The following is a 20,436-nucleotide window of genomic DNA, read 5'->3' on the forward strand; positions in this document are numbered from 1 at the left end:
ATAAGATCCTAATGAGATAAGTGACATTGTGAAATGGGAAGAAAATGGCTAAAGGTGTAGGGAAAGTGGGAAGGGTAGGGGAAAGGTAATAAGGGAAAAAAATGTGAGAAAATGAAAAAATGGAAATAAAGTGTTTGTAAATGGGGAGGGGAAGAGGGGGTGAATGGAGGGCAGGGACAAGGGGAAAAAATGAGAAATGTCATGTAAAGGTACAAGACCCCAATAATGAATGTAACTGTACTGTATACCTAAAATATACCAATAAACTCTATAAAAGAAAAAAAAAAAAAAAAAAAAGAAAAGGTATAGAAAAGGTATTGACTCTTACTATCAGGGAAAAGCAAATTAAGTCCAAAATGACATATTTTACATTCAATAAATTAGTCAAAATTAAGAATACTAACCAAATGCTAGTGACAAAATAGAACAATGAGAATTATTACACATTTCTGGCTAAGGTAAAAAATTAGTACCACTTAAACAAATACTTGAGCCTAGCTTATTCTGCAACTCAAGAATCCTATTCCTAAATATGTATCACAGAAAAATTCTTCCACAAATATTCACAGCATTTTAATAGCAAGCAACCAAATTTAGAATGCCTCAGATAGCCATTAGGAAAACTGATACACAATGTCAAAGTCAATTAAATATACAGCAGTGAGTGGGCTGGGGATATAGCTCAGCGGTTCCGCTACCTGCCTTGCAAGCACAAGGACCCGAGTTCAATCCCTGGTACCAAAATAATGATAATAATAATAATAATAATAATAATAATAATAATAATAATAATAACAACAACAACAACAACAACAACAACAATAATAAATATATATACAGCAGTGAGAATTTATGAACTATTCCACACATACAAAAACCAGCAAATTTTATCACCATAATGTTGGTAAAAGATAAGTGCAAGTCACAAAGCACTATATACAAAATGATGCTATCTTTATGGTGCTCAAAAGTAAGCATAATCACAGGTACATAAGACTATTTCTAAAAAGCAAAGAGAGCACATAGGCTAAGTAATGGGCTCATGAGCAGGTGTTTTTTTTATATTTCATACTATATACACACTCAAAAGTTTTAAAAAGGAACAAGTGATCATATATAAACCAAAGTTAACATATCAAGTATGATTAAGAATAAAACAGCCATGGGATTTGCACCTGGGAAATAATTACTTAACATCTCAACTGCTATACCACCCTAAACCAAGTTTTCATTATTCTCCTAACTGGATCATTTCAATACTTATTAACTTTTCTCCTTCAATCCACCCTGATCCTACCCTCTCCATTATCTAGGGCTACACGATTTCCTCTCCAACCCATGTGTCCTACCTACTTCCTCCTGGTCCACTCTGTTCCAGTCACCCTGGCTACAATATCTTTTGTCAAACATACCAAGCACCCTTCTGCATCCAGGACTTTGCACTGTTTACCTTTCACATCTGGAAATTTTGAGAAGTTTTCTGGTTTTTTTGTTTTGTCTTTTTTAGTACTGGGAAATTGAATCATGGTCTTGCTAAATCTAAATCACTAAGTTGTCTAGACTGAGCTCAAACTTACAATCTTCTTACCTCAGCCTTCCAGAGTGCTGCAATTACAGGTGTACAGCAGCTACCATACCCAGCTGCAGACTATCTTCCTTCATGGCACCTATCACTACTTGATGTAATTTTGTTTAACTTCTGCCTCGTCACATAGAATCTAAGCTTCATGAGAAATTATAAATCTACTATTTTATTTCTATTTTCTTAAAAAATATCAGCAAGTACTGAATTCTCAAGAAATGTTTATTTCCAGGCATGGTGGCACACACCAGTAATCCCAGCACTTGGGAGGCTTCAGCAGGAGGATCGCCATGAGTTGGAGGCCTACCTGGGTATATAGTGAGTTCAAGGCCAGCCTAAACTACATAGCAAGATCTCGTCACAGAACCAATAAAAATTTTTTTTCTTGAACAAATGAATAAAAAGGAAGATTTCAAAAGGAGTTTTAGTGAAAGAGTAAGAAGCATTAAAAAATGGTTGAGAGTTTATATAGCCTAGTGGGTGTATGTAGCCTAGTAGTAGAGCCTATTCAAGTGGGAGGCCCAGAGGAGGGAGCGGGGAAGAAGAGACAGAGGAAGGAAGAGAGGAAGGACATCATTGCTCTGAACTCACATTTATATTCTGTGGTAGATGTTGGTGTTTTGTTTTTCTTTCAGTACTAGAAACTAAACCCAGAGCTTTTACACTGAACTACATCCCCAGCCCTTTTTACTTTTAGACAAGAACTCACGATTTCCCCAAAGTGGGCTTGAACTTAATATTCTCTTGCCTTAGCTCCCAGAGCGCTAGGATCACAGGCATGTACCGCCACACAGAGCAGAGAGTGTTTGGTATTAATCTAATTAAGCCTTTACATTTTTCTTTCAGTTTACAAAAATCATGAGAAAAAATAAAGATGTTGTGGAAATAATTACTACATAAATCCTTAATTTTAGATAGTCTTTATACAACTGACTTGCTCAACAAATCAATATATTAAAAAGATCTGCAGCTGGGCGTGGTGGCGCACGCCTGTAATCCCAGCACTTGGGAGGTTGAGGCAGGAGGATCACTGTGAGTTCGAGACCAGCTACATAATGAGTTCCAGGTCAGTCTCAACTACATAGTGAGACCCTGTCTCAAAAAAAACCAAACAAACAAAAAAGAAGCTGCTTTAAATGGGCAATGCTGGCTATTAAGAAAGACTGAGGGTATGGCTCACAGGGAGACTGCTTGCCTAGCATGCTCAAGGCACTGGATTCAATCCCCAGCACAATTTGAAAAAAGGAAGAAGGGAGTAAGAGAGTCAGGAATAGAAAGAGGGGGAAAGAAGGAATCTAAGAGATTAAACAACTGAATGCAATGTAATGAATGGTAAAGACATTTCTGGCACAGCTAGGAAAATCTTAGACCAGGTAATAGACTATGTGGAATCACTGAATTATTAAATAGTAAAAGCTGTATGATAAGAGGGGCAAATAAATGCCATTACTGTGTTGCGATGAATACTGAATTATTAGGGAATATTGCGTCATGATTTCTATAATTTACTCTGAAACATCCAAAAAAATATGACACGATATTAATACCTGTTAAGCCTACACGATAAGCATACAGATATTTATATTCTATTTTTTCTGGCATGGTGTCACTTGCCTGTAATTCCAACACTCAGCAGGCTAAGGCAGGATGATTATCACGAGTTGAAGGCCAATGAGTTCAAGGCCAGACTGGAATATAGCAAGACCCTGTCTATACATACAAATAATTTTAATCTGGCCAAAAAAAGAGAAGTGAAATATGATCTGAAGCTAATGAGTACAAACTGTTCTTTCTTCACTGTCAAGCTGCATGAGAAGAGAATGCTATATTAAGGAAGTTTTTTTTTTTGTTACTTGTAAATTAGAACTCAAAATTACCTTCTTAAATAAAACAATAGCAAAAGAGGGGTGGAAGATTTAAAAAAAGGAATAATTAATGGAGCAAAGACCTGGAAAAAACAGGAATGAATAAATACCCTGTATTCTAAATTAACATTATAAAAGAATAAATACTGTATTCTGAAAAAGAAAGAAATATGGCTAAGTCTATCACGTAGATGACAAGATTTAAATATGATGGCTGAGGAGTTATCAATAAGGTAATTCAGTGAGATTCAAGTATTACAAAAAGGGACTGGGAACTTGGGAAGAACTGTACAGTTTGAAACCACTACAAGGAATGAAAAACTGAATCAAAGCCAATCTAAATATGCACAGAGGAGCACTGGAGATTATTATCAGTAACCTCACTATCTGTGGAGCAACATCCGGTTAAATGAATACAAAATACACAAGGACAAACAAGGCCCACTTACTCCGACCAAAGGTTATTGGCTATCAGAAGGAATTGATAAAGCGGAACAGAGATAGTATAAGTAAGACTGTAAAAGAACTGGGGACTGGAAGTTTGATAAGTAAGCAAGATAAATGAAATTTTTAAAAATTGATTATACAAGTGATAAATATAAAAAGAGAACCAGTACCAGGAAGGCTAAGGGACACTCATTCTCAAGTTTCCTTCCTTCTCCCTTCCTTCACCCCCGCTTCCTCTCCTCTTCCCTTCCCCTCTTCTCTTCCTATTCCCTTCATTTCCCATCCCTTGCCCTACACTCCCCTCCTCTCTCTTCCCCTTCCCTTCCCTTTCCTCCTCTCTCCCTCCCTCTTCTCTCCCAGCACCAAAATAATAATAGCACAATCATATATGTATATATATATACACTCACACACACACACACACACACACACAAATACCAGGCTCCTAACTCCAGTCAATATGGAAAGGAAGTGGGTGTTTAAAGGTAACATACAGTGTATTATGAACCACTAGTAAAAGTAATATGACATTAACTTTGCTATACTAAAACCAATAATAATGCCACCCCCCAAAAAATTCTATAATCTTAAAAAAGGAAAAGTGAATTAATCACTGGAATGTTTTGTCACTTCCACTTAATTTCCTAAGTGCTTCAACAAATCTCCATAACTAAAAAAGAAAACATAAAATACTTACTTTTTCATTTTTTTTGAGTTGTATTTGACTTGGTAAGCTGCTAGAATTAATTTGTCTGGACCACTGTCAAACTGATGTGGAATGACCTTCTGAAAGTGCTATACAATAAAAGATACAATAAAAGAAAAACAACTGAACCACTTAATGCCACTTGTTATTAACTAATTAATAGTTAAATTTAAAAGTGTGAACTGACTTACCTGTAACATCCCTTCCATGTCAAGTTGCATCAATTCTGCTTGATTCATTTGAAGAAGTGCAAATCCTACTCGAAACACTATTTCTAAACCCTGGTAAAAAAAAATTAAATGAAGCCAAATTCATTTTACTCTTTCATCATCCAAAACAAATAATTCAAAATACGACTAACTAAAACAAACATCTAGGAATGTAAACTAGAGACTGGCAAACACTTTCTATAAAGAGTCAGACAGCAAACATTTTAGGCTCGGTGGGCCATCCGGTCTCTCATAACTATTCAACTCCACCACCATAGCTCAAAAGCAGACATAGACAAATAGGCAAGTCTGGATTCCATGAAAATTTTATTTATAAAAGAGGTGGCAGGACAGATTTATCACGGCACATCAGTGAATATTTTTTCAACTCCAGTCCACAAGTAATTTAGATAGATTACATCACAAGATGTACTTAATAACAATTAACACTAGGCTCAGAGAATAGAAGGCAAAGGATCACTGACAAAAATAAAATCTGCAATGTGTTTACAGACTAAAAAAAAATTATACTTTTTAACTGTTTAATGGATAACAGATGCACTGCAACGCTCTTAATTTTAAGGCAAATTTTATCTCTCATAACTCACTGTATCAGTGAAGAGGTGATAAAGAGGTCTGATTAAGAGGGCTGGCTCTAGACTTCTACTGTTTATGTTTGAATTCTACTAAGTATAATCACATCTACGCATGTCCTCAGACAAGCTCCTTAACCTTTCTGTAAGTCTCAGCTTTTTCATCTACATATCATAGAATATATATATAGGGATAGCGACAATAATTTACCTCATAGGTCTCCAGTAAGGTTTAGATGAGATTTTCCATGTAAGCAGTCTAGCAGGGCCTCGTGGAATTCTTATTCCTCTCTTCACTGCCCTGCTGTAATTAGCCCAATGACCCCTTTGATCAGCTCTTGCTCCTAACCTGCTCATTAGCTTACCTCACACATAAAGATATCAAATATCCTTGTTGCAACTGGTAGTGGAAATGTTGTCAGAAAGACAGTTAAAAACCAGGATGATGCATACATTGAGGTATGAAAACTCTGAGACTGGAAATGTACAAAGAGCTCAGGAAGATGTTCCTGGAGGGAAGAAAAGAATTAGTTAAGGTCAGATGTGGTGGCACGCACCTGTAAGTAAAAAAAAAATTAGGCAGATCAGGGATTTAGTTCAGTGGTGCTGCCGCCTGCCTTGAAAGCATAAGAACCAAGTTTGATCCCCAGTAACCTGCAAAAAAATTAAGTAAAACTTAAGTGTTTTAAATCATATGTGTGTGTGTGTGTGTGTGTGTGTGTGTGAAAATATATATGACATATTAGCCAATACCAAACACAAGATAAGACCAAGGATAACCAGGCATGGTACCACATGCTTATAATCCCAGATACTCAGGAAACTGTGGTGTGAATTGCTAGTTCAAATCCTCCTGGGAAACACAGTAATAGCCCATCAGAGCAGAATAGAATAGAATAGAATAGAATAGAACAGAACAGAACAGAACAGAACAGAACAAAACATGCGTAATACCAAAAATCTCAGATATAGAGACTGACACACTCAGGATAGTGGCTGTTACTTGGTAAGAGAAGGTAAAGACTTGGAATTTTGAGTACGGTATGCCTATATCTGATTAGTAAGAAAAACTGACTTATAGCCATATTATATTTAAACCAAGTACCCATCCAACTATAAACACCATTGAGTGGCCATGTGATTCAATGTTTGTATTTGTTTAATCTTGTTGGTGCGAACACAGTTATCTGATATTCCTTTTCTGTAAACTAACTTTCTTTTTTTGAGACAGGGTCTTGCTAAGCAGTTTAGACTGGCTTCGAACTCAAGGCAATCTTTCTGCCTCAGCTTCGTGAGTGCTGGGACTGCAAGTATGCACCACCACATCTGGCTAGGTAAATAATATTTCCCAAAAAATTTAAAGAAAAGAATTGCTTTGCTGAAATATCTTCACTTGCTACCTACCATTGATCATCTATTCTAACCTTTCTACGGATAGGAAAAATATGCAAAATACAGGTACTTAAGTAATTCAAAAAAGAAGTAATACAATAACTGTAAATATACCAAGAATGTTTAAGGTTGATTAAAAACAGCTATTTCAGAAAAAATTAATATATTTTTTAATGTGAAAATGTTTTACATATCCCCTCCTTCCCACCACACAAAAGATAAGAGGATTGCATAATTCCTGTAGGTAAGGCCACCAGGGAAAGGACACTCAAATGAGAATATTTGTACCTTTGCATTTTAGGAAAATGTGTTCAAATTGTTCATACTGTATAAACATAAAATCCAGAAAGGTAACATAGTTCTAAGATATTTTCACTTGATTTTGATTCTACTTCTCTTTTCTCCATCCTCATGTAGTCCCCAGACATTTGACTCTACAACTATAAACACAAAATGATAGAAATATTATGGGAAAAAAATACTACAGACTAGCAAAAGATTAAAAGGGAAAGCAAAGGAGGACTGAAAGAGACATTACAGACAGTCATGAAGTAAATGAACTGATTGACACCAATGTCATAATGTCATAAAGCCCTTTTCAGAGTTCAGACTAGATTACTAGTCAGTAATAGAATGTAACAGGATATAAGGAAACCCATATGTGCAAGCAGTGGTTATGGTATATTTGGCAACAATGCTTAAGATCTGAATAAGAAAACTGCAGCTAAGTTCTACATGTATTTTACCTGTAGATAGCACCTCACTTGGAAGTAGGCCCATTCATGTATTAAATGACCAATAAATGATTATATGATTAGAGCTCTGATCTTTCTCAACTGCTGTAATGTTTATAACATTAATTTTGCAGGGGCCAGAGATTTAGCCCAGTGCTGCTGCTACCTGCGTTGCAAGTACAAGGTCCTAAATTTGATCCCCGGTACCAAAAAAAAAAAAAAAAAAAAAAAAAAGCTAAGATGTCACTCAAATCAAGATGGCAAAAATACAAAACTGCACTTTTACCTGTATCATGCATTCAAACTGGTACATACAAAGGCCCAACTCTGCCATACTTGGTTTAAAAAGTTCACGAAGTCTATAATCTTGCATTAATTTAACAAATACACAGAAAGCTTCTTCTTCTGGCATCTGCATTTAGAGAAAAAAACAACACAGGTTACTGTTCTGTGATACACAAATACATCAAGTTATATTTAAACAAAGTACCTATGTAACCATAAACATTACTTTGAATGGCCACATGATGCAAAGTCAAGGGCAACTGACCAAGAGTCAGGAAGTTCAAGGCTCACATTCTGAGAATGAAAAGTTAGACAAGTTTTAACAACCCCACAGACTAACTTCTTTAACTTGTTTGATTCATCAACTCACCCAACAAATACTCATTTAGAATCAGATATTTTTTCTTTCTCCAGCACACATGTATCAGTGAACAAAAATACCATTCTATTTTTCAAGGAATTTATAGATGGAGAAACAGACAACATACAGAATAAATCAAGAAATATATATATGTTAGGGCCAGAGTTAGCTCAGTGGTTCTGCTGCCTGCCTCGCAAGCACAAGGTCCTGAGTTCAATCCTCGGTACCAAAAATAATAATAGATAGATAGATAGATAGATAGATAGATAGATAGATAGATAGACACATTATAACTTTAATTATATTATATATATATATAAATATATATAAATATATAAATGGCAATGAATGCTATAGAAAAATAAGTAGCATAAAAGGCAGTGCTGGAGAAACACGCTATTTTTGCAGAGCACAGAAGGTCCCTTTATAAAGTAACATGTGAGCAAAATTCTGAAGAAACTGAGGGAACATCTGAGAAAAGAACAGTCCTAGAAGACAGAAGAGTATAAAGGCCCTAAGAAGGAATCATGCAGGTATGCTCAAGGAACAGCAAATAAGATGACTAGAAGTCGCATTACCCACTTGAAGAAAATAAAACCTATGCAAGAAATCCTTAGTAAATGCCAAATAAAAGAATGAAACAATAATTAAATCAGATTTATATTGCTTAACAAGCAAAAAGTAGTAATTATGTTATGAGTACAGGTTAAGTTATGAAGGATAAATAAAAAACAACCAAAATATAGACTTTAGAGGCCACAGTATGGTTTCTGACTTTTCACCTTAAGATGAAAAGCCTTGAGGATTCTGAAAGGTGATATGCTATAACATTAACTGTTAAAAGAATTTACAAAATAAGCTTTCAGATTATCTTTAATTGGGACTTTACCAATTACAATACCCCCAAAAGATCTCTAGGCATTCTTATTGAAACTGGTTCAAATGACAGTACATTATACCTGCCCTCAACATATCTGTGGACAGAAGCCAACAGTTATACTTCCTTCCTTCCAACCAATACAACCACAATTCTGCCTTGGAGACCATCCCTATAAATCCTATGAATCCCTCCAGCCCCAAGGTTTCATGTCAGACCCTAGCCCAAGATCCCAGACCTCCCAACCCTACATGGTTCTACTATTGTGCTAATCTGATCCCATTTTCAATCTTCTACCTATATCCTCAATCTCTTTTCAAATACTCTTCTCTTCTTGAAGCTAAAATGTGGCTCTCCCCTTAGGTAACTTTTTCAACCATAGTATTGGAAGGAGCGAATGGTTAGCAAGGTATGTGTCCCTTCTTGAACCTTAAAGCCACATCCACACCATAAATCTTCCCTGGTCTCTGAAATACACACCTATGTATCTCTCATTTACTCTTAGTTTTTCTCCTCCAACATCCAAAATCTGGGCCACCATACCATGCTACTTCCAACCACCATTATTTCCCTGGCCTAGTAGATCTTTGACTTCCTTTCTGCCAATTAGCCTGGTAGGCTGTTAGTACTAGCTCAGGCTCTAGAGCCACAAAGATTGAATTCTCAGTTTTTTCATTTAATAGCTATATGATCTTGGACAAATTACTGAACCTCTTTCTTTACCAGACCTACTTCCTTTTTTCTCTTCCCAACCTGCAGTGCTCACTTTGTGGCTATGTTATATTTATTCACTTACTGAAATCTATAATTACCTTTTTCTTTCTCTGTCTCTCTCTCTCTCTCCCCTTCCTTCCTTCCTTTCCTCCCTCTCTGTTACAATTCTAACTGGCAAAATTTATCCTTAGATAAATTCAAATCCAACATTAAAGTGCTACAAAGTAGCAGGGGAAAACAAAAAACAAACAAAAAAACTTAACCATGCTGGCTGGTTTCACTTTGAATTTAAAACCACTAATTTCAGTGGATCTTTAATACTGTCTGGTATGTTATTTCCCACATTCAATCATTCTCACTTTAAACTTTCTTCTCAGTCCTGAATTTTGTGTAAGTGCATGATACTGGGAACTGAACTCACATTATAACTCTACCACTGAGCTACATTCCTAGTCCATTTCACTTTATTTCGAGATACAGTCTCATTAAATTGCCTAGTCTTGCGTGGAACTTGTTGTGATCCTCCTGCCTCAGTCTCACAAGTAGCTGACATTATAGGCTTGTACCACCACACCCGACTCAGTCCTGACTCAAACTGCATTCTAACACGCCCAAGTCTTTTGTCATGTTTTGTTTTTTGAGACAGGGTCTTGATATGTATTTCAGGCTGGCCTTCAACTATGTAGCCTAGGCTGCCTTGAATTCATGGTGCTCCTCCTGCCTCAGCCTCCTGAGTGATGGGATTACAGGCATTTGCCACCACCATGCCCAGCATTCTCCATTCAATTCTAAATTAACTATTTAATTTAGATCTTAGTAAATTGCTATTTCAATTTTTTTTAAACAGAAGCAAGCAAAAGAAAATTTCCCCCACTTGCATACCACTATATTTACCACCACTTTCACCTGGACTTTTCCCCAATTGCTGTCTCATTTTTCCAACTGCCCACTTAATAGCAGGGCACAGTGGTATACTCCATGTAATCCCAGAATTTAGGAAGCTGAGGCAAGAGGCTCCAATTTCTCACTTAGTATCTCCACGTGGATGTCCAAGAGACATCTCAAACCACACATATCATTTCCTACTCTACCATTCTTTGCTTCCCCAAACTTTCCATTAAAAATATTTTTTTGTGGGGAGGTACGGGGGATCGAACTCGGGACCTTGTGCTTGCAAGGCAGGCGACAGAACCACAAAAATCTTAGAGTCATTACTGATTTCTTTCTCTTTTACTTCACATCCCAATATATCACCAAATTTTGTTTGCTCCATATTCAATTTCAGGAATCAATACCTTCTTATTCCAAACACCTAGTCCAAGCCACCAAAGAAGGGGTAACTACTGCCTGAACTATTGCAAATTGTTCCTTGTTTGTCACTCTGCTGCCTTCCTTGCACTTCCCTCCCCAAAGCCCATCTCCATATAGCATCATACTGCCAGTGAATTCAAAAGCATATTTAGAAGAACGTTTCACGCCACTGATCAAAATACTCCTGTGGCTTCCTACATCCTCCATAAAAGCCAAATTCTTACAAAATCTCCTGTAATGTGATTTCTTACTACTAACTGTATCTCCTACTATCGTCCTCTTTCCACCCCCATCTAGGCACAGTGGGAATTAATCAATTAATCTCCCTTTTATGTCTTTCAAGAATTTCTTTATATACCACAAAGTTTCACTTATTTTCCCCTGTGAAAGAATATTAATATAAGAATGGGAGGAGGTTTTTGTAATGGTGATGTTTTAAAAATAAGGTAGGTTAGGGGCTGGGGATTTAGCTCAGTGGTTCTGCTGCCTGCCTTGCAAGCGCAAAGACCCGAGTTTGATCCCTGGTACCAAAAAAATTAAATTAAATTAAATTTTTAAAAAATTTTTAAAAAATAAAAATAAGCTAGGTGGCTTGACAAAAGGGCAAAGTCACACACACACACACACACACACACACACACACGAACAACAACCACTTACTATTCTATAGTAACTCTTTCCTATTAGAAAGTATAATCATGATAACCAAGTCCTACAGCAATCTGCTGCTACATATTTTGCCTATAACATAAAGTTGATAAAAACAAAGTCCATGTCTCTTGTAAAGGTCTAACAGGAATAAAAATACTTAATTTTATACAAGAGATATAAACATTATATCGAACACTTTTAATCATTTTTATACAATGCACAGTAACTTTGTAAATTTCTTCAAACTGAGTTACACTGCTAAAGTTGTGGGAGACATATAGCATGGGTATATGAGCATAAACTTTAGAGAGGTGCTTTTGAATATGGTTCCACCACCCTTTCTACCACATGATCCTGGGCTGCTAAGAGATTAATATGGTGGTATTGCTATTACTGATAATACAAGCCAAGTCAGTCAATCACCAAAATGCCACTGATGAATTTAATGGTGGTGCAGATGCTCCTTGAAATAAATATCACTCCACAACTGCCTGCAGATCTTGAAGGAAGGTCTGATAGCTGTTTAGGGTACCTAAGAGAGCCAAGGCAGCTGTTGCAAGATTTACCAAAGTAGGGAAAAACTATCATTTATTTTCCCAGTAGAGATAACTCCTACAAGTTATTCTCATGAGGCTGAGACAGTAGGATCGCTGTTTGAGGTCAGCCTTAACTACATAGTGAGACCCTTTCTCAAAAAACAAAAGGACAATATACTATAACAACCACTAGTAGTTCTTATAACAAAGTAAAAATTAGGCACTGTTATTATAAACCAGTGTATATGACATCAGATTTATGCTACTTAGAAAAGATGTATGGAGGTTGGAGTCTAGCGTGGTGCAGCACTGGTAAACCACATGCACAAGGTCCTAGGTTCAATCCTCAACACCACACACACAAAGACACAAAGAGCGACTGTGTGTGTGTGTTACACATACAGAGCTTCAAAACTCAGGAAAACTGAATAGCTGAGAAACTGAAGTATTAAGGAACAAGAGTTTCTGAATCCTATCCTGCTTTTATCTACCAAGATGCATCATCTTGGGCAAGTCACTGAACTTTCATTGCATGTCTACTCTGTGCCAAATACCGTGCTATGTATTATTTCATGTAAGCCTCACAATGAGTCTAAATATAGATAACACTAAGAGTCAGAAAGAGGTTAAATAATTTAGTCTAAATTCACGGAGCTAGTGCAGAACTGAAATGCAAAACACATGATTCAAATCAAGTTATCTCCAAAGTCCATTTTCAGAACTAAAATTAAGACTATAAAAAGCTAAATTGCCCTTTAGTTCTGAAAACTGCCCCTCAGTTCTGAAAACATCCCACCAAACCCACTTCCAAATAAGTCATGGTCAATGTCATAATATCTCCGAGGCAGTGAATGCAGCTAAGTACCACTATGATAGATTTTATAGCAAATATACACAACAAACTTGTCACTCCATGGCATAAAATTCCAATATAAATTTCCAAAGACATTATACAACATAAGTAGGATTTTCATACTAATGCTTTAAACATGTACTCATTGGATGGGGAAAAATTACTTCCCATTAAATGTTAACAAGTAAGATTTAAAGGTAGAAGCTTTAGTAGAATATTATGGTATAGCTGTATATATCAAGAAGGTGAGGGGCTAGAGGTATGGCTTAGTGTTGCAGTGTGCAAGATTCTGGACTCAATCTCCAATGTCACACACAAAAAAGGTGAAATTTCATTTAGTGACAAACTATTATTTTAAGTCATTTCAACATTTTCCTCTTTCAAAGTGCAAACTAAAAAATTACTATTCAAGTTATATGGAAAAATACCCAAAATCTACTTATTCTTTTTTGTCTTTTATTTTCTTTTTTCTGGTACCAGGGATTGAACTCAGGACCTTGCATTTGCGAGGCAGGGCAGGAGCACCACTGAGCTAAATCCCGAGCCCTCTACTTATTCTTAATAAAAATAAAGATGACTTTTAAATTCTCCATTTCAAAATGGGAAGGGGAACAAGGGTGGAGGGCAGGAAAAAGGAAGGAAATAACAAAGAAAAAAGTGAAAATAGAAGGAAAAAAACGGAAACAAAGTTTTTGTACTTCGGGAGGAGAGGGGGATGCGGGGGAGGGATAAAATAAAATTTATTTAAAAATAAATAAAATTCCCCATTCCAACCTTAAGAACTTAGACACTTAATACCTGTATTAACTTACCTGCATAAGCAATAATCCAACTATAAAAGCACTTCCTTGACAGTAACCAACCTCACGATCCACTAAAGAATATGCCTAAAAAGTAAAAAATGCTGTTCAAAATACTTCAACATTATATATTATGCCATCCTTCTCCAAAAACCTAAATTAGTGAGACAAGTAGATTAAAAATCCATTTTTTTAGAAAAGCTCTTGCTTATTTATTTCATATGTTATCCTATTTTTAAAAGCAAATGTTTTAGGACTAGGGATACAGCTCAGTGGCACTGTGCCTGCCTGGCAAGTGTAAGGTCCTGAGTTCGATTCCCGGTACCAGGGGAAAAAAAGCAAAAGCAAATATTTTATCACATAAAATTTTCTTTTGACAATTTCCCAATAAGAAATTGGCAGCTCCTATGCAAAATAAAGGAATTTATAATGCAGAAAAGCTTTAACATCAAGTAAAATTTATATCTGATAAAGATAAAACTAGAGCAAGGTTAAGGCAAAATGTTGGCAAAACTGAAATGATTTAACAAGAAATCAGTATTTCACAGAGATAATGAAGAAAAAAACTATGGAAAGAGAAAAGGCAATGTTGAAGGAAAAATCAGAATGGCAAACCTTTCAAGTGCTTAAGCATTCTTACTAACACACGGCCACTCCAAGTAGAACAACTTGCTGGCTGTATGAATACAACCATGATAGGAGCCCAGGTGAAACTCAAAGAAAGTGAATTTCATTTTCATAGGACCTCTCTACGGTATGTGATTAGTAGGTTATTTTATTCCTGTAAACTAACACTGAATAATCTAATAAATTTTCTAATAAATTCTCCAAACTGGACAGTAATGTAGCATCTAAATTAAAGCCAAAATTAAGCTTAAAATCACTTTTATTGTCAAAGCAATTGATTATTGTGGTGCAAGTTCACACTTCATCATGGGAAATGTATAATTTCAATCTTTTGAAAATTAATTTCATTTTTTAAAAAACTGATAAATTGAACTTACCTTCATTACATTAAATAAAACCTCCTGTCCAAGGCTATCTTTTTCTTTAAAAAAATTATGTTCAGGGTAAGTTCTAGCAATGTCCCTTCTGATCAATTTTTCACAAGGTGAGGTCATTTTCAGGAGTTCTGAATACTGATCCTTAATTGGCATACTTTGTGCACTGCATAAAAGTTGCCAAACTATTGCTCTAAAGTGGTGGGGTATCCCTTTACGAACAAGTTCCTAAAAAATAAAAATAAAATAAAAATTTTAAAATGAATCATTTATGTCTCACACTTTACAAATCAAAGATTTACTGGGAAATGGAAACAAAGTCTTTGTAAATAGGGGAGGGGGAGAACGGAGGGCAGGGGTATGGGGAAAAAATTAGAACCAAGATCTGTCATGTAAAGGTACAAGATCCCAATGATAAATGTAACTGTACTGTATACTTCAAAAGTACCAATAAACTCAATGAAGGAAAAAAAAAAAAGATTTACTTGGGAAGGGTACTGGAATAAAGTGGAAATTTTTATCAAATTTGTAATTCATAAAACTAGTTTCATAATAAAGAAAAATAATTTTTAATTAAACTAGGAAGCTTTTTAACCATGTCTATGACTTGGTCCTTTTACATATCCTATGCTGGTAAGAATAGTACAAAGCCATGAATAAATTCTGGTCATTTCATTAAGAATGTGGCCTCTAATGTATGAAGGACTTAAATTTTCTGTCAAAGTATGAATGATAACACCAAACCCATCACATTTTAAAGGGCTGTTGAAGGCAAAATAGTAAAATACTAATAATTCAAGGATATAGGAGGTCAAAATTTTATTTCTACATTTACATATCAGAAAATTTAATCTGTAAAATATTTTTCAGCTATACATTTCTACATTTCCAGGACCTCCATAACAACTAATTTCTACAAATCAGAACTTTTATGAGACACAAATAACTGAAAACATATAAAGATGATTTCTTGTTATATAGCTTGGAAATTACAATGTTTATTCTAATCCTCTGTTAAACTACACCTGATACCCTCAGATAAGAGGAAAATTTTCAAAATAAAGAATATGAATACCTTAACTTGCTTTTCCTTCTTTTTGCGAACATCTTCCCATTCATTAACAATTCTTCCCCAAAGAATCCAAGAATCTTCTTCAAGGTGGCTGAGATTGCTGGAAGCTGATGAACTTGATACAAGAGAGGAGCCACTGTTTCTTCTTGACCCATTTACAGATCTTAAAGACTTACTATCCGTCTCTAACAATCTAAAACATAATTAAAAACTGCTCAAAATCTCATCTGCCAATGATCCTAAAGTAGTGATGATACTTAGAGCTTCACTACTATAATTTAACCATTGTTTTAAGATACAGCTTTAATAATATGCTTTATTTTGATGATGTTTTGGTTGGCACCAATAAAATAACTGCTGTATTTTTTTAACCTATGTATAGCAGTTTCAAAATTTGAAGTAGCAAATTATGTCAAACATTTCAGTGCTATTACCCATTATAATTTCATTTCTATTAAAAATTCAAATTAGAAAAAAAAAAAGAAAACAATGAGAGGAAAAAAAATTCACTTTAGGGAGCCAGGTACACAGTGGCTCCAGGCTGCAGTCCCAGCTACTTGGGAAGCTGAGGCAAAAGGATCCCTAGAACCTAAGAGTTCAAGACCAGCCTAGGCAATACAGTAAGTCTTAAATTTTTTCCCTCAAATTAGATGAAATCTGGTGAGTGGTTGGATGGGTTTCAGGAAAAAATAACACATACTTGGAGGAGGTACAATAAATTCTATGCAATTGGTAATTCTCCTATTATGTTTATAATGTGACCACGGCTAAATAAGGCAGAGACAGAAAAATTAACCAAATTCATTCTTTGTTTAAAAAATTTTTTTGCTTCGTATACACATAACCCATCTGTCCAAACAAAATGAATACACATACATACATACTCTAGTTATAATTCTATATTCTCTTAAAAATAAAAAGATGGCATGAAACCAGGCCCATATTCCTGCACAGTAACAACCGAGTTCAGCAAAATAGGAGCTTCTTCCTTTAGATGAGGAAGGACTCCAATTTTCTCCATCTTCATAATCCACTGTCTCCAAAACTCTGGCCAAACAACAGCTGCTATTTATCAGTGTGAGCTTGAAATGTGAAACTAGGATCTCTTCACTCTTGAGATCCCTGTTGACTTTTGAATCTGAAACTTCTTTTTAGGCCTCTCCTCTAAAGAAAAATAGTTAAAATAATTTCAAAGATCCATCTGACAACTCAACAAAACACTAAATCTTTTATTTCTTTCACATATGTACAGGCTACAAAGGAAAGTTATAAAATGTGTCTCTATCACTATAAAGATATAGACTATATATAAATAATTCAAAGAATAAGGGTCCTGGGGCTGGGGATTTAGCTCAGCAGCACCATGCCTGCCTCGCAAGTGTAAGGTCCTGAGTTCAATTTCTGGTTCCCCCTCTACAAAAAAAATAAAAATAAAAATAAGGGTCGTAAAACAGCTACTTGTTTATTTAACATGGCTACTTACTACTCACTTTCAGTTACTCCTTCAAAAATGTCAGCTGCTTTAAAGTACAAAAAAAATGCTCTCAATTCTAATTTATAAAATATGGTCTACGGCCATACCACCCTGAATGCACCCAATCTCGTCTAATTTATAAAATACGAAAACTGGGACAGAAAAGAAACATAAGTCAAATTCTATTTTACAGATTATAGAACCATCTTTGAGAGCCAGATTTATGACTTACATGTTATAAATTAACTCAGAGAAAAATATATTAACAATTTATTGAATGGAAATAATCCCATTTTTTTTTTCAGTACCAGGGATCGCACTCAGGACCTTGCACTGGGAAGCAAGCATAGTGCGTGGCATGGCATGGCTTGGCCTTGCCTTGCCTTTCCTTTCCTGTCCTGGACAGGACAGGCCAATCCATGCCACACCACACCACACCACAGACTGAAAATAAAACATTAATACATTTATCTGAATAAAGACTGATATGAATAACTCTTAAAATCAATAATTCAGAAAACAAATACTACACTTTTAAAAAGACCCTAACATTCTCAAGACCTCAGGTTCAATCCCAAGCACAAAAATAAACAAATAAAGACTTAAACTGAACCTTTTCCAAAACAACATAAAATCAAGTGGCCACTAAACACGTGAAAAATGTTGAACATGTTTATTAAGTGATACATATCATAAGGAAATGCAATTTAAAAACCACAGTAAGGTGGCAAGTGTGGTACCACTTACCTGTAAGCCCATCATTTTCAGAGGCTGAAGCAGGAGGATAACTACTTTAAGCCCAGCCTGAGTTCAAACAGTAAGACCCTATCTCAAAATCAAAAAGTAAAAAAGGGTTGGAAATGTAGCTCAACGTGAAGGCTCTGGTTTCTATCCCCAATACTTGAAAATAACAACAACAAAAACAAAGAAACAAACTAGGTACATATTGGTATGGCCACAATTCTAAGGGCTGACCAAACCCAAAATTAGCCAGTATGGGAGGTATTGTCTCTCACAAATCACTATAAACAGTATAAAATGGTCTGATGACTGAAAAAAACTGCATGCCAATTCTTTGAAAAGTTAAGATTCACTTCCTAATTGCCAAAACCCAGAAACAATCCATGTGTCTGGAAAAGTAAATGATCAAACTGTAGTATATTCACTGATTGCAATACTATTCAGTAATAAGCAGAAGTAAACTGCTGATACATGGACCAACATGGATGAATCTTATAGACATTAGGTCGAATGAAAGAAGCCAGGTACAAAAAAGTACTATTATATTATTATATTTTATATAAAGTTCAAGAATATGATATAGAAGAAGATATAGGAGTAGACTTTCATGACTTTGTTAGGTAAAGCATTCTTAAATATAACTCCAAAGCACAAATGACAAAAAAAAAAAAAAAATAGTTGCGTCATATGGTGGCACATGCCTATAATCCCAGCACACTGGAAGGCTTATGGCAGAAGGAACTAAGTTTGAGTCCGACATGAGCAACCTAGTGACTTAGTGAGACCCTATCTCAAAATGTGGCATCCATTGTAGAAGCTCAAAACACAAGCAATTACCTGTTCAGTGAGGCTACTCAGAATAAAAAGGAAAAAAGAAAAAGAAAGAAAAGAATCCATGACACAGTGCACCTCACATCGAGGTAAAGGACAAGCAAAAATCCTGGAAAAAAGAGGCAGGTGCTTCAGATGAGAGAAGGTAATAAAGTCAGCTGGGACAATAACGCCAGGTAACCACCTAGGGCCCATGCTGGCCTGCAGTGCTGAAATAAATGCTGCAAAAGAGTTAAATACAATTATCATTTTTTCACAAACAAGAACGTCAGATATGGAACTTAGGGAGCTTGTCAAAAATAACATCCAAACAGCTCAACAAAGAAGAAAAGTTAACCCCCTTGAGATTTTAACTGAGACCTTGACAACTTGGAGCCTTGTGCACTCTGTTTTGCAGCCTGAACAACTGCGCCTGAGAGCCACTCAAATTTCTGCTCCATGGAAATCAGCCACTGGTGAGAACTGTGTAGTTTCGGTCTTAGAACAACTGCTTGCCAAATCTGCTGTCTTTCACACTGCAGACCTGCCTCTCAGAAAATATGATATTGTTACAGGAAAATTGCAGTGCTCCCCTCTGGAGGAGGTCGAGCTATCTCCCCCTCTCCTTGAGTGGCTAAGATCACAGGTGTGGAGGTGGGGGCAAAAGCGTGAGAACTGCTTGGCTTTAGCGCACCAGAAGGAGTGAGCAGGGTGCTGTAGTCAGACTCATAGGGTCAAGCAGGGCTTGCATTCAATGTGCAAAGAACTAAAATGAGAAAATAAGCAATGGATTGAAAACAGCTAGGAAAGCTCTGAAAGAATAAAGCAAAATAGTGAGAAAAAACACTCCTGGCTTTAAGAGACCCCAAGGCCAGCACTGTGTTAGCAGCCTGATGCTGCCTGCAAAGTCTGGAATTCAAAACAATGCCAGAGAAATTGCAGGTGTGCTCTACCAGATGTAAGGGATTTTAAAGAGAAATCAAGTTTCAGTTTGAGTTGATGTTTAATTGGTATGCTTAAAACATTTCTTGTGCATTGCAAATTCTTGAATTGTAATTATAGAGTTAACTTGCTCTTTTCTGTACTTGGTGATGAAAAACTCAAGGTTACTACTATTCTATTGCCAGGCAGTCAAATTTTAAAATGTAACAATCTGAAAACAGAAAAAAAAGAACACTTTAAAATTTAAACAGGTGAAGCCAAGTTTGTTACAGAAGGTTTATAGTAAGTGAGATGGAGGAAAAATATTAAGAAGGCTATGAATAAAAGAGACATACTTCAGAGCTGGGTGTGGTGGCTCACACCTGTAATCCCAGCACTCGGGAGGCTGAGGCAGGAGGATCGCTGTGAGTTCGAGACCAGCCTGGGCTACAAAGCAAGTTCCAGGTCAGTCTCAACTACATAGTGAGACCCTGTCTCAAA

General features: G+C 36.0%; 1 protein-coding gene across 7 annotated transcripts in view; it reads right to left on the bottom strand.

Moving 5' to 3' along the window:
* Evi5 (ecotropic viral integration site 5) overlaps positions 1-20,436 on the bottom strand; it is a 216,369-nt gene that overhangs the window by 136,258 nt on the left and 59,675 nt on the right. For all 7 annotated transcript variants that reach the window (XM_010644910.2, XM_010644913.3, XM_010644909.3 and 4 more), the window contains 7 exons: positions 15,993-16,182; positions 14,921-15,145; positions 13,929-14,003; positions 7,815-7,940; positions 5,768-5,911; positions 4,792-4,881; positions 4,592-4,689 (listed from right to left, as the gene is read on the bottom strand). In XM_010644910.2, the coding sequence (XP_010643212.1) occupies positions 4,592-4,689; positions 4,792-4,881; positions 5,768-5,911; positions 7,815-7,940; positions 13,929-14,003; positions 14,921-15,145; positions 15,993-16,182 (948 nt within the window). The remainder of the gene's footprint in view (positions 1-4,591; positions 4,690-4,791; positions 4,882-5,767; positions 5,912-7,814; positions 7,941-13,928; positions 14,004-14,920; positions 15,146-15,992; positions 16,183-20,436) is intronic.

The sequence above is a fragment of the Fukomys damarensis genome, unplaced genomic scaffold (genome assembly GCF_012274545.1).
Source record: "Fukomys damarensis isolate Sample0158 unplaced genomic scaffold, DMR_v1.0_HiC HiC_scaffold_33, whole genome shotgun sequence".
Taxonomy (NCBI): domain Eukaryota; kingdom Metazoa; phylum Chordata; class Mammalia; order Rodentia; family Bathyergidae; genus Fukomys; species Fukomys damarensis.